The 21,935-nt window shown below is 50.2% G+C and overlaps 1 protein-coding gene across 2 annotated transcripts in view; it reads right to left on the bottom strand.

Moving 5' to 3' along the window:
• Znf536 (zinc finger protein 536) overlaps window positions 1-21,935 on the bottom strand; it is a 409,410-nt gene that overhangs the window by 242,789 nt on the left and 144,686 nt on the right. For both annotated transcript variants that reach the window (XM_051162177.1, XM_051162178.1), the window contains exon 2: window positions 13,961-16,150. In XM_051162177.1, coding sequence (XP_051018134.1) covers window positions 13,961-16,148 — 2,188 coding nt within the window. In that variant the 5' untranslated portion in view covers window positions 16,149-16,150. The remainder of the gene's footprint in view (window positions 1-13,960; window positions 16,151-21,935) is intronic.

Genomic DNA, 21,935 nt, shown 5'->3' with positions numbered 1-21,935 from the left:
AGCTCCGCAGGGATCCAACACTTTCCTCTGGTCTCTGTGGCCACTGCACTAATATGCACACACCCCAACAGAGACACACACATATACTGGCATTTTTTAAGTAATCTTTTTTTTAAAGACTTTTACTAGGCCCTTAGATTGTCCTGTTTGGTAGTCCATGGGTATGCCATTTGAGCTCCGGCAGCCCGTTTGTTGCTAAGAGGAGGGAGAAGACAGAGCCTGGGGACCACTGCAGATATGAACTCCGCGTCATCTTAACCAGACTCACTTATTTGCCCAGCATCACAGACTGATGCCAACCAGATCCAGGGAGTTTAAATCTGCCAGGCCAGACTTCTGGGGCTGTGTAAACTACCAGTGACCTATCAGCCAGATGCATCTCCAATTCAAGCCAATCGAAGACTCCATACAATGGAATGCTTTCTTGTGCTTGGTCTATGCTGAACGATAGGCCGACAAGTGCCATCGCTGTGCCTGTACTGACAGAGGCCGACAGGTGCAGTCACTGTGCCTGTACTGACATAGGCCGACAGGTGCCATCACTGTGCCCATACTGACAGAGGCCAACAGGTGCTATCACTGTGCCCATACTGACAAAAAACCCAAGGATGCTGAGGAGCCCTTGCTGGGCCACATAACACCTAAGGGACAGCGAGACAGTCCCCACACTCAAGAACATCTGGTAGCCATGCGGGTCAAACATAGGACCTCTGCAGCTGCAAGGCTCTACCTCCAGGTATGTCGGAGGCCGGGGAGATGGGAGCAGATGGGGTTGACTCGCCCCTCCTGCTCACCAGGTGCAGATGACACAAACGTCAGTGAGAAGAACCCAGGTGTGGTGGCACACAGCTGCAACCCCAGCACTCAGGAGGTTCAGGCTGGAGGCCAACTTGGGTTACATAGCCAGACTCTGTCTCAATTTCTACACTCATGCACATACTCACACATGAATGCACATGCACACACGCACACACACAAGCATGCACGCACGCACGCATGGAGCAGAATAAATAAACTTCAGAGCTACAAATTCCTAGATGTGAAAACCCGGGTCCTCTGCTGAGCCCAACAGGAGGTGACTCCGGCAGAGTTACACCACTCTGGGTATGGCGACTTTTGGCACGTGACTAGACCTTGCTTCACTGTGACTTAAATGACTGAAGGGGAGAGTGGTCCCTTTTGGCTCAAGGGTTCAGACAATTCAATCCGGTATGAAGTGGGGCATGGCGGGAAATCATGGTTTACATCACAGAAGCCAGAAAACAGAGAAAGGAGATGAATGGGAAGCTGGCAAGCGGTCACCCCAAGGACACGCCGCCAGTGACCTGGTCCATGCACCCAGGCTCTACCTCCTACCTCTGCCACCTCTGCTGGAGAAGATGCTCCTCCTAATGCCGTCATCTTTATCATATGAGTTGTGTCTGCTTGTGAATGTCCATCAAACACGTGGGACTGGACATTCCCTTACAGAGAGATGGCGTGGGATGGGCACTGAACCATCACTTGAGTTTCCGGTCACTTTCTGAGAGCATGTGACCTCGGGAGCTTAGGAGGTAAACAGATCAAGGAGAGTTAACTGCAGAGGGCCTGTACCTACATGACTACAGGGAAGCCATCTTTAATGCCAAACTAAGACTTTCCAGTGGGGCTGCCCTGGGGCCACTCATGCTTCTGTGGGTGACTCCTCACTCATGCGCTATACAGAAAGCTCAGTCAGCTCACAGTTCCCCAGGGTGGACTGGGGTGGAATTGTCCTTTAGTTTGTCACATGGACCTTATAAAAAGCAGGGAAACACTATTTATATTTCTTCAGGGAAAGAACACTTGAAATAACCCCGACCCGCCCCAGCAATCCCAGTGTGATATGAGTCCATCAATAGTTGAAATCAGAACCCTCAGAATCCAACCACACCTCAAAACCCATCCGCTGACAACTAAGTCCCAACACATGACCCGGTGGGGCCAGTTCCTCTTTAAATAGCACCAGGGAGGGAAGGGGTCAGTGAGAGAAGAAAGGAGACATGAGAACAGAATGCTGGATGGGATTCAGTCTTCTGCACTCCTCACCCCAACTCTAAGATCAAGTCCAATAAGCTGAGGCACAGAGAGATGAGGCACAGAGAGCTGAGGCACAGAGGCAGGAGGAGAGCTGTGCAGAGGGCAGAGGACAACCTTCAAGAACCAGCTCTTTCCTTCCACCATATGGGTTCTAGAAACAGAACTTAGGCCACCAGGGCTGCCCCAAGATGGTTCTTAAATGTATAAAAAAAAAGTATTTGACTTTGCTTCCATGGTCAAACCTGTCATGCTGTGCTTCATGAGTGCGAGTGAAGATAGTGTCTGTTTTTTGCACAGGTCTCCTATGATCCCTAATGTAGTTTCTGCCCCCCACAGAAGGAAAACATGATCCCTAACAGTGCCTTCTGCTGGCATGTTGTAGGAGGGGTTACGCAGAGCACACAGCCTGGCCAGAACTCACCAGAGCACTTGTGAGCAGGTGTGCACAGCTTCTAGGTAAAGGAAGGTCAGTTTGGGCCGAATGGACAAAGCCTGTGCCGGCAAGCATACATCCCATTGCGAAGTCATGCAATTACCCAGGGCTCGTACTTAGCATCCCAGTGACAGGCTCACACCCGCTGCGCAGTCTGACAAGTGTCCGGTTCATGAGTCAGTGGCCTAAATGACAGCATGGACAGCAACCAAGAGACACGTACTGGAGCCTCTTCTCCATCCCACCTGTGGACACCCGAGCCTTTCTGTGCTGCTCTCATCCCAAAAACCATGTCAGGCAGCCCTGCCAAGGTGCGCGGATCCTCCGAGACTTGGTGCTCCCTGCCTGCCATGAGGCTTCCTTGGAAACCACTCGCCTCCAACGCCTTCCTGTGGGTGTGCTTCATGGCCGAGGAGAAAGGACCAGAGCCAAGGGCTGCTGGAGCAGGGGCAAGTCAGCCTGCAGTAATTGGAATGCGGAAGGTCCCTGCAGCTTGGCTCCCAGCTAGTGGTGGTGTTCTGGGAGGTTTTGGAACCTTTAGAGGCTGGAGCCTCATTGGTGAAGTGCGTGCATCACTGGGGGGGAGCAGCCCCATTTCCAGACAGAGCTCCTCTGCTTCCTTCATATGCTCAGTCATATGTGATACGCCAGCACAGCAAGAGTCCTCAGCCAGGACAAAGTCACTTCAGCCATCATACCTTCCCTGCTATGAGGTGCTATGTCCCCTGAACCCGGCTTCAGAATGAACCTCCCCGACCTCGGGTTGCTTCTGTTGGACAGACCATGAGACTAAGGATGGAGGTGACCAAGATTTCATGTCTGCCTGCTCCTGGCATCACCATGGCTGCTTAGGCTCTACAGAGAAAATGAGTTACTCCTCTCTGCTCGGGGAGTTACTCTCAGCCGTGTGAGAGGATGTGTGCCTATAATTCCAGCACTCAGGGTGGGAGGCAGGAGGAGGAGGAGTTCAAGACCAGCCTGGCCTACTGAAATTAACCATTGCTCAGGTAACAGATAAGGCTCTGGAACCCTGTAGGACACCGCCGAGCTCCTGGAGCGCTAACGTCTTCCGGGTGTCCGCCTCAACTCCACGTCATCTGACAGGTCCTGGCTGTGTGCGAGCCTCTGTGGGCTGCACTGTTCTCTCCTTCCCCACCTTTGCAGCCCCAATACTTATTGCTCAGCATCCCTTCATCCTTCAATGAGTAAATAGATGAATTAATGATTGAACACAGACGCATGCTCTCTAAGAGAACAAATCAGTGGAAGAGGACCTGAGTGAAGGGGATGCGTTTACCTCAGGGGACAGTCAGGGGAGGAATTTACTTGTGGCACAATCTCCAGCCATGGCCTCAGAACATCTGCAGCTGCAGGGACGCCTGTCTGGGACCGCAGGCTCAAGTGCTCTGTACTTACACCTAAGGAAATAATTGCACACACGGCTGGAATCATCCAGACACAAACATGCGGAAAACGTCCGTGGAGGTGTTACCTCTCAGAGTGAGAAAGCCAAAACCGAGGTCGCTGCCCGGTGATACATGAGATAAGTAGTTTATGGATACACCGTTTCTTCTCAGGACCTCTCCCTTTCCACACAGTGCGTACTTATTCTGTGATGCTCTGAAGAGAAAAAGTTAGCAAAACAGACAAGCGCTGGCCTTGGTGCTGTGCGTGTCCAGTCGCAAGACTTGGAGGCTGAAATAGGAGGTTCTCACGTTTGCGAGCATCCTGGTCTACATAGTAAGATCCTGTCTTGAAACAGCAAGAATGAAACAAAAGGACAGCTATGCCAACAGGGTAGAAGCCTGCACGCAATAGCCTATAAAGCGCATCCATCCTCCTGCCTGCTTTATGGAAAACGCTTTGGTGGAACATCGCCATGCCCTTTCATTTACGGTGCCAGGAGTATCACTACAGATACCACGTGCCGTGCAGAACTGAATATGTAAAATATACCTTAGGAAGGGTACTTATACAGGAAAGTGGACGATGTGACCCCTTCACGGACCACATTGTCAGGTGGTTCGTGAAAAAGAATGGAAAGGCATAAATTAAAATAATTTACGGTGGGTAGTCCTGAGTGACTGTATTTAAAATCGGGTTGTTTGTTTGCTCTTTTGTCTGTTTCTTAGTTTGTTTCTGTTTTTGAACAGTGTCCGGCTATGTAGCCCAGGCTGGCCAACACGTGGGCTTCACACTGAGAACCTACTGCTTCAGCGTCCTCAGTGCTAGCTCACAGGGGGAGCCGTCACCCTTAGCTCAGAAAACTGGGTTTAGTTTATCTGTATCTTCTAAATATTCAAGGTGAATAAGGAGTAGTTTATAGTAAGAAAGAAGAAGAAGAGAAGGAGGAGGAGGAGAAAGAGGAAGAGGAACAGGAGGAGGAAGAGGAACAGGAGTAGGAAAAGGAAGAGGAGGAGGAAGAGGAAGAGGAGAAGGAAGAGGACGAAGAGAAAGAGAAAGAGGAGGAAGAGGAAGAGGAGAAAGAGGAGGAGGAGGAAGAGGAAGAGGAGAAGGAAGAGGAAGAAGAGAAAGAGGAAGAAGAGGAAAAGGAAGAGGAGAAAGAGGAGGAAGAGGAAGAGGAGGAAGAAGAGGGGGAGGAAGAGGAGAAAGAAAAAGAAAGGCATCAGGCTCACTCACTCAGAGGGCTCAGACCCAGCTGAGAGTGACAGGAACCAGGCCAAGGCTCCTCCCTCAGCTGGTATTATGACAGCACACCACAGTCAAGCTGGAGGATCATTTCCATTTTTAGGGAGAAAAAATAAAATAAAACAACTTTATCAAAATCTTAAATCTTCTGACAGATAGAGAGAGCACTATATCTGACTTGTCCTCCAAGGAGAGCAACCACTGTCCACTTCTGATACTGAGCTCAACACAGGACAAACTCCAAAACGTCTCTCGGGATGACTGAAGACACCAAAGGGAATCTGCTCACCGCACACAAAGGCCACTGGGCTTAAAGTGTCTAACACATTGCTTCTCTAAAGATGGCGTTGTGGTGGGGGACTTGTTTCCTCACGCACCTGATGGCTTACAACTTGAGCCCAGACAGGAAGGAAAACACGAGTGGAGTGCCAACCAAAATTCCATTTGTACAAGGCACCTCTATGAGAGAAGGAATATATTCCTCTGTGGGACGCCCGAGACCCCATCACAGGGATACAGGACTTTTCAGATGTAGGTGCTGCTTCACAAGGATTGTGAAAAAATAGCCCTGACCCTTGGGAGCAAGTGACAAGGCCACCCACAAGCCACTTCTTCACACCCTCAATGGAGAGAGCTGCTCTGCTCAGGCACCCTCAGGGAGAAGCCCCTCCCACGCTGCCCCATCCCTGTCACCTGTTGTAGTGGGCAGCACAGCCAAGGAGTCAGCTTGTGCTGTGTCTCTCACTTCTTTCAGACACATGTCGCATGTCACACAAGAGCCCCAAGGGTCCCACAAGAAGCTAAGCCCTCACTTTCTCTTGGTAAGCAGAAAGCAAACAGGAGCCAGTTGAACTGCACCCAGACCACGCCCCTTGATTTCAGCGTGGCTCCTGCTGCCGCAGCCACACACCAGGTAGATGCAGACACAGTTTAGATATTCATTGCTTCAGGACATCGGTGTTTCTTTTGAAGATACAGGCCAGGGAAAGAATACTATCAGATCTCTATTCTAGACCCTGTCTGCCCAGGGCATCCAGAGAGAGGCATGCTTTCCACTCATTAATGGGCCTTCTTTTTCCAAGGTATGTCTATACCTGCATAGAACAGGTGAGTAAAGGCAGGAAGCAACATGTGATATCAAATAAAACAAGTAGAGAGGCAGGGACAGTAAGTGCCCCCCACCCCCGACCCCCAACAAAGCCGACCTAAGTCAGACCTGTCTCTAGGCTTAGCCAGGGGAGTGCTGAGGGAAAGCCCACACTTTAGCTATTCTAGTCCCGGAGGGGGTGCAGGGTGGGGGGGGCATCTCAGCCTACTCAGGTGCTTGGATGCTCAAACTGTGCCCAAGGAGAAGAATTTTCCCAAACTCTGCCCAAGTCCTGTTCCCCAGAGTTCCGGCGGGGAGGGTCTGCGGCTTTCTGAGAAGGCCTTCCAGATGGCGCCTGGATGCGGCTGTGCCAGACTCCACAGCTTAAGTAAATGTTGCGATGGTCCCATCCTGCCAGGAAAAGGCAGTGGAGAGCCTCAGCTCCTCTCGACTGCAGCCAGGATCATTCCTGGGGAGATCAACGTCCCCCACCACCTGCCTACCCACCCTCCTCTCTCCATTCATCCTGGACGTCTCCTCTGTGGACTCTCAAGTCACTCCCAGCCATGTTCCTTCCAGGCTAGGCTTAGAGCTTCAACTAGGGTGAGAAATGCCTGTCAGCTGCCGACAAGGGTGGTGAGGACCTGGGAGGATACCCAGAAGATGGCAGAAGTCTCAATGCCGCCATCATTAGTCGGGTGTGTGCCCAGGGCCAACCGCCCGTCCCGGGGATTGTCTCAAACCCTCACTCTCCACCATACACAGAGCTCCCCGGGCAGAATGCGTCTCTAAGTTCACAGGCCAAATGGTTCCACGCTGCTCTTACAAAGTGGCATCAAGAATGCTGAGTTCTAGCCGGGCTGCGGTGGCCCACAACATCAATCCCAGCAACTGGGAGGCAGAGATAGGAGGATCTCTGTGAGTGCAGGGCCAGCCTGGTCTACAGAGTGAGCTCCAGAACAGTCAGGGCTACACAGAGAAACGCTATCTCAAAAAAATAGATAGGTAGATAGATAGAAAGAAAGAAAGAAAGAAAGAAAGAAAGAAAGAAAGACAAAAATTAGAATGTTGACTTCTCCCCTCCACAGATTCCACATTCTCCATCTTGAGATCTCCCCGAGAATCCTGGGGAGTCTGGAGTCTGGAATCCAGTGGAATCTTCCACAGTAAAATCAGAGGACTCAAAACTTAGCCTGCTCCCAAATTTCCTAAAGGCCACATGAAGTCTGGGCTCCCACGGGGTAAATTAAGGCACACTCTAGCCTTCCTTTCCAGAAAATGTCCTTCTTGTCTGCAAGACACAAAGCAGCCCAAAGAAGAGATTCAAAGGATGAGCCCCCCCAAGAGGGTGGGGTGAGCAGGAGGACCCCACGGAGTCCTGCAAGCAGATACTGCACCAGTTTAGCATGTATAGTGTCCATCGGCTGGGTGGAGTTTCCTACTGACCTAAAGACACTGGGAACGGACGGAAGGCAGCTCTTGAGCTCACCGGACCTGCGCCGCCGCCGCGCCAGTTCATAAAGCTAATTGCTAAGTCTATCCCCACCGACCCAAAAGGGTGGCAGCCGGACGTGACCTGGCAACTGCCGTTCAAGCTAACAGGGACCACGCTTCACACATGTTCAAAACCGACAGTTTAACTCTTTGCTTCGCTGTCACCTGCCCTTTATTCACCCACATATTTTACTTATGATCATTAATACCGGATTTAATAGACCTCTCCCGTTCCTCAACTGAGTGAGCATTGGAGGACCTTGGGTGTCGCAGAGGTCCATGGGCTGGAACACAGCACCCCCTTGCACACCAGGAGGAAAAGCGGGGATCACCACATGGTGCTCAGTCTGCATACAAGGCAACTGAGGCCACCAACTAAACATTAGCTGGGCTTTGAGCAAGCACAGGCTTGGAAACTAATCCTTCATGCCCCAGATGGTGTCCACAAACCACCAGAGTGTAGGGGAGAATGAAGACCTCCAGAAGCTCTTCTGCAAAACTGGAGATGTGGGGACTGTCAGAGCTGGTGGCATTTTTCCCTCTGACTGAGTTGCTGAGGGGCAGCAGCACGCAGCTGGATTCAAGGGGGAAGCCCCAGTGTCGCCGTATGTTTGTAAATAGTTGCTTGTAACACAAAACAATTGGAATTCACCTTGGAATGGGAAGTTTGTTATAAAAGAAGTACAGGGAAGCCTCCTGCTCCCGTGGGAGGAGGGAGGTTGTGTGACTACCAGTGACTGTCACCTAACACCACAAAGCTGCTTCAGGTGAACGGAGCACGGACCACCGGAGAGGACCATGTACATGGAAGAGCCAAGGACTGAGGGAGGGCACCCACCCAGGCCTCTGACCTTTGCCCTCTCTGACATTCCCCAGGACCCTCAGCCAGTGCATCCTTCCGGGCAGGAGGCCACCACCAAATCTTCAACTTGGAGGAAGGCCCTTGGCCAGCGGCTGCCTGGGCCCTGCTTTGGCACACACAAGCTGGGCCTCTGTAAATCTCCACAAACACTGCGGCCGTCTGCACATGCTCCCACGGCGGGGCAGGGGACGGAAGGGCTGCACATGGTGTTCAGCTTTAACAGCTGAGCTTTAAAAAAAAAAAAAGAAGTGCAGTTTTTCATCTCACTGACACAGCTCCTGAATTGGGGGGGGGGTGTGGGGGGGGGTGAGAAGGGGTTGGGTTCAGGAGTCAGGTGATAGAGGAGAGGAAAAAAGCTAAAAGGCATAGGAGTGAGTCCCGCCCCCCCCCCCCCCCCCGAGTATGAAATTTTATTTTTCAGGGAATTTCAGACCACCTCCTGTCCGAAGGTTCCTTTGGAAAAAAACCGGCATACTGCTATTTCTTCCCTGTAGTCCCCGAGTTGACTCACTTCACATTGCTAAAAGCGGCTGAAAATGACTTTTTAAAATCGAGAATGGGGGTGTCTCATCTATCTCCGAGGGAGTCACATCTATGCTCTCGGGTGCATTAAACATTCTTAAGGCAGTATATAAATGAAAATGGTTGTTTCCCAAAGTTCTGTTCTACAAGAGGTCAACTGCCACCATGCCTTGGGGGGTGTTGTTCTCCCAACCTTTAACTCCCCTCCTGGAAGTGGAAGGTGAGGCAGAGGGACAGAGGGCAGAGCCTGAGACCCCGGGGTTTCACTGGAATGGCCTGGAAACTTTTGCTTTCTGTTTCCTCGGCTGCTAATGACAGTCTTTGGCTCCAGCTCCTCTCTGCTTCCCCCCTCCCAGCCCCCTGTTGCTGCAGCCATCCCCGAGCTCCACTATAAAGTTTGGCTTTTGCAGCAGGAAGCAGCTGGGCCAAGCAACCAGCCAATGATAATGACCTCAGAAATCTGCTGTTCGCTCGGCAACAATAGGGTGCTCAGTCTACTGGAAAATTGTGTTCATCAGCTAACTCTGCTCAGTTACTAATTGACATTGCCAAATATTTTAAGAACAATTGGAATGCACAAGCAAAAAAAAAAAAAAAATAGAAAAAAAGAAAGAAAAAAAATTTTAAAAAGAAAAAGAAAGGAAAAAAAAGAGAGAGAGATCTTAATCCTCAGAATTTATATGGGTTTTTTTTTTCTTTTTCTTTTTAAAATCATCTTTTGAGTGCTTGGATCTGTTCTTGTGGAACAGGCAGTGATTATCTTGAATGGGGACGGAAAGGGTGCCGACTCCTCAGAGGAAAGAAAGGTGGGAAAGGAAGAGAAGCCATCGCCCCACCACCATCAGCAGGGTATCACAGGGGTCTGGGTAAAGGCCTTTGATGCACTGGCCAATGGGACCCAGCATCTCAGGAATGCGTTCTAGCAACAAAATCAGACCGGCCCCCAAGGCGTCCGGCCCAGCTGATCAAATAATCCTTGTCCAACTCAAAACACCCGTAGCAGAAGACGTAGGGGTTAATGATATTTCCATCTTTGTATCTCTCTCTCTCTGTCCCTGCCTTCCATTGATCACACAACTTTGCTGACTTTATTTAATGAACGGAGGGTCAATGCATTCAATTACCCCCTTCCCGCCATCAACACTTCAATTATCCCCACTCCAAAATGATAGGGAATTCGGAAGGTAACTGCCCTGTTGGATATAATGAACAATATCGTTTCTTACTACATTAAGTTTTAATTATACCAAGCATGATTTCCAAAAGCAAGATCGGAAGAAACAGAACTTCAGTTGTTTTCTGGCTCAGAGCAGAAAGCTAGGGTACGGCAGTGGCGTGAGAGGAGATTTTTAGGGGAAAATGCACAGACTAATGTCATCAGAGCCTTTGCACGAGAGCCAGGGAGCGAGGAGGCACCAGAACAGCCGCCCCGCTTGCTAAATGTCATAAAAGAGTAAAATTCATAAGCTGACACTCTCCACAAGAGTTTCGCTTTGCATTGCACACGGGGGCAAACGACACGGGCTATGGTGTGAAATTATAAGTGAATCAAACAAACAAACAAGCAAGCAAACAAACAACAAAGGGAGGACGACGGGGAGGTGATCTGTGTGGTAAATTCTACCGCTTTTCTGTTAGAAAAAATATGACCCCTCCGTCTGTCAAAGGTCCTGGTTCTCGCGGTTGATCTTAAGCTTGGTTCTCAGCAGTTTGGAGGCAAAAGAACAAACAAATTTTCTGGTTCACTGGAATCATTTTCACATGTTCACTGATTCAAACACTCTTCTGCTCACATAACAAACAGCTGCATCCCACATTAGCCTAGCCAGTGACAGTCGCCCATCTCGGCAAGAACTGTTTGATTGCAAACTTGACCCTTTCTTCGTCTCGGTCTGAGCAAGACATTTTTAAACAGCCACTCTGTTCCCAATCCTCCTTTGCAAAGAATTACATCAGATAACAAAGGACGTCTCTGCCACTCATTGTAAGCCTTCTTCTAGAGATCTATTCTAAGAGGCTCTGCTAAAAAGGTTTTTTTTATGATGAATTCAAAACTACTATCATGTTAAGAGCAGCGATTTATAAAGAAGAATTCATTGGTTAAGATCTGAAAAATAGTTTCTCAGGCCCTACTGACCCAGTTTTCAACAAAAAAAGAATCAAGCCATGCAAATGAAGTTTTGTGACATTGTTATGCAGTCTGAGAAATTTGTAAGACCGTGTTTTGCGGTTATTTCTTAATAGCCGCCTTAATAAGTACTTTTTCCCCCCCTCTTTACTTAAGGGCTTAAAAAAATTCCCCTCCCCTTCACCTTGCAGGTTTCTCACAGGTAACAATGTAAGTCTCAATTGTGTGGAGAGTTTTATTTAAATGTGCCTTTGGATTCACTTTATACAAGTCACACTTGTTAGAAAGAACAGGGAAAATGAACCAGATTTGGTTGAGAATCCTAAATCCCAGCAAAGGCTGAATGCCCTCAGACGCGCTGTTGATTTGGGCTGCAGAGTGGGTAGGCCATCCATTTCCTCCCTACTTAGTCAGAAAATTATGAAAGGGTCTGATTTGAATATGAAGAAAACAAAGAAGTCAAACCCCAAATGAAAGCATCAGTATTCACAACTGTAAAATTCCTTCACGGGGGAAGGGGGACAGGGAAATAAAGTGGAGCGCTAATGCCAGCTCAAGTGTGAGTTGCCTTTGACCAGGGCTGCTTCTCTTAGCAATAAATAAATAAATAAATAAATAAATAAATAAATAAATAAATCTGGGTTTGGGTGTGTGTTTTTTTTCTTCCAATACAGTATTTAGAGATGGGGAAGCAGCAAGCAGCCGGCTACCGCTTGGCCAGAAGGTGATATAAAAAACATGGTAAACATGCCATTAATAGAGTCGAGCATTTGGTATTGAGATATTATGCTAAGACCCTCTTGTTTTAGCAGGTCTGGGGGAGTGGGATGGAATCCGTCAGTGTGAAAACCATATCACTCCAAAAACTTAGGGAGTCCAGTCTGCTTCCTGATGTCTGCCCCCTGATAGGTCCCCAACCTCAGAAGAGTGGCAAACGCATTTCCTAAAGAAGAGACACTCCCCCCCCCACACACCTCTTTCCAGAGGGTTGGAAAGGGTCCCTGGAGACAGCAGAGGGATGCCTGGAGCTCCCCAACCCGCTCCCACTGGCAGGAAGGACAACACAACGTCACAACTTTCCTCTTCACAAGGCCCCCACCATGCAGCAGCGTGACCCCATCCTCCCACGGTCCTCACACCCTCGTCAGGCTCTCCCCCGAAGCATCCCGTCAGTAATAAATCGCCAGCCAGTCCAGGACTTCACGAGCAGACAGTGTGTTTCATGGGTATTTAAGCAGCAGCATTAAGTGCTATCGGAATCTCTGGAATGTGTAGCGCAGATTTATGTGTATTAACAATTCTTTACTGGCTTGTAAGAAGCCGGCACGCGAGGGCACGCGCATGTGCGCGCTCACACACTCACGCGCGCGCGCATACACATTCACACACACTTTATTCTGGTACTAGTTTTGTTCTAGAAGAGAGAGGAGAGAGTAAAAACTAACTAGATGCGTTGGCATCTAGTTAGTAACTACAGGAGTGAATTGTCTGTACAATAAAAATAACAGCCAACACACACACGCGCGCGCACACACGCATGCACGCGCGCACAGACACACGCATGCACGCACACGCACACTCACACACACACACACACACACACACACACACAGAGGGGGGGGGCGGGAGAGAACTTTTAAGAAACGACCCTCGGCAGCACATTGCCACATCTTTAACAGTGGGCAACGCAGTGCCTCGAGGTGCCTCAAACTGTCTTTCATTTTCTAGACTTAATGGCTGATTGCAGAAATCAATGTTGCCATTAGTAACAGGGTATTTGTTATGGCATGATTTCCTCTGTTGTTAGGCAGTAGAATGATTACAGTATTAGCAAAGGTGCTTTCTTTATAAAGGGTTGGAGATATAACTTTCAATTTACTATCCATTAGTGAAAGGACTTTGGAAATACAGACGAAGGCAACCTTTTACCTGCTGTTAGGTAGCGATTTAAATTTAACCATCTCAGACTAGTATATTTAATTTTTTTTCTTCCTTTCTTTTCCTTTCTTTTTTTTTCCCCCCCTCAAACAGGGCCAGGATGCTTCAGCATTTCAAAGACATTTCTGATGACAGATTTTTTTTCCTGCTTTGCTATTTTAGACCCTAGAACTGTATCGCCCATGCAACACAGTACAGTCAAAGGCACGCAGGCATACATCTGTGTTTTCAAACCCCTGTGCTTGGCGCTGAAACCATCGGAAGAAAGTGCTCTGGCTCTGGGGGCAGGTGGGCCAGCCTGGGGTTTCAGAAAGGGACGGACGGGGATGGGGTGGGGGATGTAGGTGTGGCCTGGGGAGGGAGGCTGGGAGAAAACTCCCACATGAGAGGTTTGTGTGGATGCAGTTACGGGAAAGCAAAGGTTACCCTCCTCCACATTCACATCTGGGTCTAGAGCCAAACATCAGCTCCTGGCTTCCCGAGACAAACCCAAGAACCAAGTTAGGCTACAAGTGGAAAGGCAAAACTGTGCCCCACCAAAACCCCATCTGCCCCCCTCCCTACCAGCAGGGAAGAGGTTCCGCTGCCTTTAGCTGGTAGCCATGGCTCAGGGTTGAAAAGGACAGCCCCATCTTTGGAGCCGGAGCATCATCCTGAAGGAAACAGACACTGTCCAGCATCCAGCCTGCCACTCTTTGTGGTCCAGCTACACCAACCTCAGACCCATTTTAAGGCCTGAGGCCGGTGTGCGGAACCAAGCGGCGGCCCCTTTTCCTCCTGCCAACCTACCTGAGGAAGACGGTGAAGACGGGTGTGGACTGTCCTCCTGGGCGCTCCCGGTCTGCGACAGGCCACCTCCAGCCCCGCTCTCCTCAGTCACGTTAGAGGAGCCAGGTGTGGTGGAGCGGCTCACCGACTGGGACTCCTGGTCACTGCCCGAGCCTCGCCGCTCCTCCAGGCCCACACCCACGTGCAACGCGTCCTCTTCGCTCTTGCGGTCCCGCTTGTGAACGCGAGAGTGCACCACTACCTGGTGGTAGGTGCGGAACACCCGCCCGCAGTCGGGGCACTCGGTGGGTTTCTCCTTCATGTGCCCGCCGGGACCCTGAAGGTTGTATTCGAGAGTCTGGTTGAGGCCATGTGACAAAAACTCCCGACTGCCTTCTAGAGGGTCGAGCTTATTTGGCAAGTCTCTCTGATTGCCCACTTTAGCGCTGTGAACCAAATCAGCAGGCATTTTCTGCTTCGAGCCATCTGCTCCCACTAACGCGTACTCTCGCTTCTCCTTATCAAACAGAACTCCTCCTCCGGCGTTTGCCAAAGGGTCTTCGTGGTTGCGCGTGAGCTGATGCTCTTTCGATAAGAAACCATGTTCCATGGCCATGCCCCTCGCCATGAGCTGCCAGGCCTGGTAGCTATTCACGGGGTCTATCTCGGCAGCTTTGGCAGCTGCCTGCAGCCGCTCGATGCAGCTGGATTTTAGCGGCGGCACGAGGTTGAGGCAGCCCAGGAGGGAGTGCTTGTCCCCTTCGGGGACACTGTGAGCCATACTGGAAATGGGCGAGAGTAACTTTCCCAGAACCTCCTTCTCCTTGGCCGGAAGCTCCCCTTTGCCATAGAGCTGGGTGGGCTCCCCCAGGCTGGCTTTGTCCGGGGTCATAAAGCCACTCTGCAGACAGGAGAGGTACCTAGAATACAGGTTGGCATGGGCCTCCTGGGACAGGCCACCCATGGGCACGGACACCTCGGGTTCGGTGGGGGATTTGTTCTTCACCGACAGCTTGTTGAGGTGGACTTTCATGTGATTCTTCAGGAACCACGGCTCTTTGAAGCGCCGGCCACAGATCTGACAGCAGTGCTCAAAGGAGTCCTTGTGTTTGCGCATGTGGCCCTTGAGGAACCAGGCCTGGCTGAACACCTGGCCGCAGACCTCGCAGCGGAACTCGTTAGCCGACTGCTCTCCGCCGCCATTGGGACCCTGGCCCTGGGCCGACTCAGCGGTGATGTGTGCCTTCTCCACGTGGCTGATGAGCTCCTCCTCCTGCGAGGCCGCGAAGTCGCACAGCGTGCACTTGTAGGGCTTGTGCAAAATGCGGATGTGGCGGTCCAACTCCTCGCGCTTCTTGAACTTGCCTTTGCAAAAGGTGCATCTGAAGCCCGCTGTTGGGGTCACCGGGTCCTCCTGCAGACTGGCCGGCTTGGGGGAAGGTGCCGGGTGGGCTATGTCGGGCACGGTGTGGTTTGCAGGCAAGGCCAAGTTGCAGGTGGCCAACGGGGCCTGCTGGGCATGCGCCAAGGGCTTGAGCTCAGACCTAGGCTGCAGCAGGCTGCCCTTCATCTGCTTGTCCCGCAGGATGGCCCTCTCCTCCAGCTCGTGCAGCAGACGGTTCTCCTCACGCACCCGCCCGCGCCCCTTCCCCAAGTTGCCCAGCTTGTGGGTCCGCAGGTGGATCTTGAGGTTTCCTTTTTGGGCAGCGCGGTGGTCGCAGTAGGGGCACTTGAAAGGCTTCTCTCCGGTGTGGGTGCGCATGTGCAGGGAGAGGATGCTGTTGAACCGGAAACGCTTGCCGCACAGAGGACAGGGGTACTTCCGATTCTTTCGGGCGTCGTCCTCAATGTCGCTCATCTGAGACATGATTCCGAGGTTCTGCCCGTTGAGGAACTGCTGCAGGTCCACGCGCCCGTTCAGGCTGCTGTCCACATCGCGGCCCAGCTGGTTGGCCAGTAACGCCATTTGGCTGCCCATGGACTGCCCGCTCATGGGCACGTGGCCCTTCTCCTCAAGGGCCACGGGTGGCTTCTCCTCCGGATTGGGCCGCGGGTGCAACTCAGGAAAGGCATGGCTGAGCTGAGAAGTGATCTGGTGCAGCTTCTGACTCATGGCATACTGGCCATTGAGGACCGGGCCGCTCAGGTGAGGAGGCTCAGCTTCCGGTGCCGCCGAGGACACTCCAAGGCACAGACTCGCTTCTTCCATCCCTAGAAGTAAAAAAACGAGAGTTCAGATATGTGCCAGGTACAGTGGCTGGAAGAGGCAATGACGTCAGTTGGGGATAGGCGCGGGGCGGGGGGCTGGGTGAGGGGTGGAGGGGGCAGAGTACGTTTGCGTTTCATGACTTACCCACCCATAATAATGCTAAGGAATTATAGACAAAAAAACAATAATAAAGAGATGAATTATTAAATGTCAATTATGCAACATGGCAGTGTCCTCCAATTTGTTTTGGGACTGGATCGCCTTCCCTGTATTTTCTATTTACAGATTGCAATTATTCATTCACGTTTCAATTATTAATATTTTACCATTTTCAACACCTATCATATCAAGGCTCTATGTGTTCAGCGACTTCTCCATTCCCTTCACAAAGTTCCTCTACCTGTTGGTTCAGACCGAAGTTTGCCTTAGAGCAGAGTGGCTTTCATTGGAAGACCACCGGGGCACTTTCTTTTCTTTTTACTATATTCCGTACACTCAGTAGTCTAAGACGAAAGAGATCATTTTATGATTTGGCCAAAGGGGGAAAAAAAATAGAGCCAATAGCATGATATTTACTGGTACATAATAAAACAAGATAATGTTTTGGGAGAAAAAAATAAAGTAAAGGACAGGCTTTAGAACAATAAAAGAGATTTTTGCTTTAGTCAACAAAAAGTGCAGTAATATCTCATTAAGCTGATTAGTATGCTGCTTAGAAACAGTACTAGGTGCTGTAACACATGATTATAATCATAAAAATCCTTCAGTGTTTGCAAGGAAGCATTAACGAGGTATATTAAATTTTAAGGAGACTGCTAGTAGCAGCTTTGCAAACCTCGGAGATTAAAATTTAACCCTTAGTTACGAAACCCTGATTTTTTTTTGTTTCTGTCATCTGGCGACTTTGCCCATCCTATATGTGATCTCCTGATGGAGATCTCGGAGGACTCTTGTGGCTGTCGGAGTTTGGATGGAGGTAAACTTGTGCCATGCGATGGTGTCATCTGCCCTGTCCTTTGGCTGGGAAGACAGCAGAGCCAGGGACTTTGCTTGGCCTTAAAGAGATCTTTTGCAGAACTAGATAAAAACCAATTAAAATCCAGGGACGATGCCATAGGAAGTCTCAACCAAGTCTGAGTGTTTTTAATAACTTTCCCAATATACAGTAATGAGTACAAATTGTACCTGCAGTATGTGTTTTGCAGAAAATTAGAACTCAAAGCTGTTTGTTAAACACAAACACTCGAAGCTAGTCTGCGTAATTGTCTTTAATGGTCTCCTCTGCCCCCTCCACAGCCTGTGCGGAACAGCAAACACCAGACTGTTCCAGTGGGTCAGAGGGCAGGCACTCCTCCGCCATCGGAGTGTTCGGGGTGCGCAGCTTGGAAAGCAACGAGCCCATGCCCGGGGAGCCCTTCCATTTGCACGTGTGTCTTCCCCCTAAGGGAGCCCAGCTTCACTTCCTGCTTTCAGAATGAGACTGTGCGTTTCTCTTTGTGTCCCAGTCTTTCCGTGTGTTGGCCAGCCAGAAGGTCCAGGGGCCCTATGTTTAACCTCAGCCAAAACTGTGAGGTCAAAGCAACTTCCCCTTGGGGGGGACTTGTGGGGTGAGAGCTCTCAACTGTGGGGCAAGTACATTCTGCCCCAGCAGCGTCTTCTGTTTGCTGGGCTACCCGCCAGACAGACTAGACAGTGCGTGACACAAGGTCTCCTGTGGGAGAAATGGCTGCCTTGGCAAGAGTAAAGATGTGGGTGTTCAGTTCCAGGAGAGAGAGGGGCTTCAGACCAGAGTATCCCTTGAATAATGTCACGGTCAGCTTTGCGCGTGCTTGCACATGCTCACAGAGGCACATGCTCCCCTACAGTAAAACAAAGCAAAACAAAACAAAACAGCTTCCCACTCGCCATCTTCAGTTTTGAAGATTGCTCAGGAACTAGGTTGTCATGGAGATTCTAGAATTCATTCAACAAACCTACTGACTCGGCGTCACTGGGCACCAGTCTCTACCACTCACACCTGACAATATCCTGATGGGTGTGACTGTCAGGCTCCAGCGATCACGGCAGTCCACCAGTGATCAGAGACAGGCCTGCCCAGAGTGTGGTGACTGCAGGCTTGAGTGGCATCCAGGGCCTAATCTGGGGTCCTTCTGAGTTCCTTCCAGCCCTCTCAAGCCATGCTAGCTCCTCTCTTGAGCAAATATGGACCACGTCTCTGCGGCCACATGACAGTGCACAGCATCCCACCCTGCAGCTCTTGGTAAGTTTGGAGAAATCAAAGCCAACATGACTGGCCTACTTTCCAAGGGCTGCCCAGTTGGCCAGCTCAGGAGATGGCCATCCAGGAAGATGTGCTATTTTCTGGTCATTGAGGCCAGTTGCCAGTTTGGCAGAGAGGGAGGAGGAGGTTGGGAGTGCAAGCAACAAGGCTACGATCAGCCTGGACTAGGACAGTCAAGTTGGAAGCCATGCCCACCTTTACCCCGGCCAGCAACTCAACATGGCAGTCTTGCTGTTCGCCTTGAGTATGGAGGGCTCTGATTCTGCTCAAAGGGCAACATTCATTGCTGTTGTCATTATTTAAATCAACACTTTGTTTTTTTCAGATGCCACAGCTAGTGTTTTAGTGGAGGAGGGACATGCTTCCCAGTCCTTCGGAATTGGCTTCTCGACATAGAATGGAGCCCAAGAGGCCCTTCACACCCACTTTGATAGAGGCTGGTCAGCCGCTCTGCTCTGTCTCACCTCCTCCCTCCCGTGATCGGAGCCCTCCTGAATAGTCCAATGTGCTATCACTTTTATTCATGGGCTTCTTCTCTGCAAGCAGATGCCATGCAGCAAACCCTAAATCTCAGTTTGGGTTCTCTGTCCCTCATCAATGGACGAGAGCATTAACAGACCCTAGAGTCACTGACTGTAGGAGCAGCTAGGCCCCCAAAGGAGCCTCACCTTCATTCCAATCTCAGCTTTTCATAGGTTGGGGAACATTGACAGTTCAAATGCCAAAGTTCTAAAGTGACCAGAGAGGATTACCTCACCACCATATTCCTCCATCTGGGTGCCCGTGGGAATCACGCCAGTCTTTATCCACCTTTGCTGTCCCTACTCTGGACACTAAGGAACAGATAGTGAACATGTGTTCGGAAGGACCAGCCAGCATCCAAAAGATGCTCTTGGGGCCCTGGGGCCCTGAGCTAAGCCTGCATGGAACCTGGGCAGAGAGAACCACTGTGTCAGAGAGCATCCCTGAATCCTCAGCTTTCCAAGAGCAGGCGGCCCAGGTTGCTGCAGAGTGTCATTCCAAACCACTGCCTGCCACCCGACTTGAAGCAAGACAGGGCCATGGGAGTTCTTGGAAAGAGTCGGAAGTAATTGATGTTCTGTCCCTGGGCCAAAGCGGCCGAGGCAGGACAAGCTGGCCTCAGGCCCGGCCTGGGACTCACAAAAACCTGGGCCAGCCCCAACCTCTCCATACTTCAGCAATCCACGATTCATTTCAGGCCTCATCTCCGCCATTCAAGTATTGGTCATAAACCTTCTAACGTACCTGCCTTGTGGGCCAAGGACCATCTCAGGGAGGGGATGGGAAAGTATCTACAAGGAGTATGTTCAAGGTGTGTGTGTGTGTGTGTGTGTGTGTGTTAGTCTATACTCACATGTAGTCATGTACCCGGGAACACAGGCACTCACATCAAGTATGACTGTTGAGCGTCAGGCAGGGATTCCTCAATAGTGGCATGCCAGCAACTCACACACATACACACCATGGGAAACCAAAGGTCATTTATCGTACTATTAAAGGCTTGGATCCAGCCGCGGCTGTAGGCGCTCACAGGACTGGAGGAGGTGGGCTGCCTGCGACAGCTCCACTGTTTTCCCCTAGCCGTCCAGGGAACAAATAAATGCATAAAGAATGCCTTCCTGTAGGGATCACACTGGTCCCTCATAGGCCACATAGCAACTGTCTGACTGTGACCTGCCCCCCCCCCCTATGGCCAGGTTCTGATAAGCAGGGAAGTCATGCACTTGAACAGCCACTTTCCAGGGATCATTTTAGCCCATGTGATCGCTCCATCCTCTATTAGCAGCAGCCTGGCTAGCAGCTCAACACTTCCCAATGCAGGAGCTGGGGGCCCACACCCAGAAGTCACCAACTAACAGAGGACAGGCCATGACTCAGGCCTTCAGGCGACTAAGCAGCCTGACCTGCGTACCACAGCCAGCAGCACTCTCACATGGGTACAGCAAAGCGAGGAAACCAATGGAAGATAGAGCTCAAAGGGAGGATGCTTGCCTCACGCACATAAGGGCCTCAACCTCCACTACCACAAGCATGTACACAAGCAAAATAACTGCTCAACACTGAATATAGCTTGCTCTTGACCTACAGACTGTGGCCCCACCCCTGAGCATGTGAAGACTTGAGTCACTAAGCATTGGTTGACCAATGGACGGAATCAATGAATACAAATTACCTAAGTCTAGCAAAGGCAGGCAACTGTCCCCATTGGAGATGGACATTTTCAGTTACAGGGACTATCATAACATTCTAAGTGGTCCTGACCTACCCTGGGTCACGGTGAGGGGCACCCATGACATTGAGCCTCATGCTTGATACCGATGAAAAATCCAACTGGCATGCGAGTTTCAGCGACACTCCCGACACTTCTCAACTTGGTCATGGAAAGTCTGGGCTCCACCCCTGAAGACAAGCAGGGGTCTGGTGAAGGTGTCAGAAAGCCATGAGCTCTGCAAGCCCACCATTCACGAGGAAGGGCTCGTCGGCTTGTAACACCTGCCACTGAGCGCAGACAACCAAACGGCCTCCTCAGCCCATCACTGGAGGGACCAGGAGCCACTCCACTGCCTTTGGTAGTGCTAATGGCTATTTCCATTTTTGCATTACTCCCTTTAAAACTATTTCCTGTGATGTCAGTGACAAAGGCCTCACTTAACTCTTCCAAGAGGCTGTAATTGTATCTTTCCCTCAAAATGAAATTTAAAACTATCAGGACACCAGAAATGCCAGGAGCCATAAGTTTAAATAAGTTTTACACAAAAATACAGTGCCCAATTTTCAAGCATGGAGGGGGGGGGGGGAGAGAGAGAAACTTTGTGAATAGTCTCAAGAATATAGAGCTCGCCAGTAAGACGCACAAAAGAGCCTTATCCACATCCTACCAAAAAAGAATGGTGGGAGATAAAAACGACTTTCAGAATAACTGTTTCAAGTGGATTTTTAGAAAAATTGAAAATTGTTGCCTAGCTGAGCACAACTAAACATCCCATATTTTATCAAAGTGGGTAAAAGTGTCACCTTGGACACGTTGAAGGAATCCTGCACCTGAGCTGCTGAGCACAATTGGGATTTGTTCCCTTTAACGGCATGGGAGGGTCGAAAACAGTTCTGAGTTGTCTATTCAATAGGGTCTCACGGCCTACAGTTCTGGTTGTGGGGAGACACTCATCTCCTCAAAACTCAAATAACCCTGGCTCCTTCCTGTAACCCACCTTGCTTTCTTCTACATAAGTTAAGTAACAATTAGACAAGCTCACCTAGAACACAGTGGCTTATTAAATACAATTTTCCCAATTGTTGATGCCTAACTCCTTAGCTAAGGTTGTTCTAAGCATCACATACTCCTGAAATACAGAACACCAGACTACTGAACCTTTTCGGGGTCATTAAACAGCTGTAAACATTATTACAAAAATAAACCAGAGATTTCATGCTTACATTTTGGCCTAGAGCTTGCTGTGCTAAGCAAGTACATTTTTTTTTTCAGC

This window comes from Acomys russatus, chromosome 19, assembly GCF_903995435.1.
Source record: "Acomys russatus chromosome 19, mAcoRus1.1, whole genome shotgun sequence".
Classification (NCBI taxonomy): domain Eukaryota; kingdom Metazoa; phylum Chordata; class Mammalia; order Rodentia; family Muridae; genus Acomys; species Acomys russatus.
Note: the sequence above shows the minus strand (reverse complement) of the source record. Positions and strands in the feature narration are given on the sequence as shown.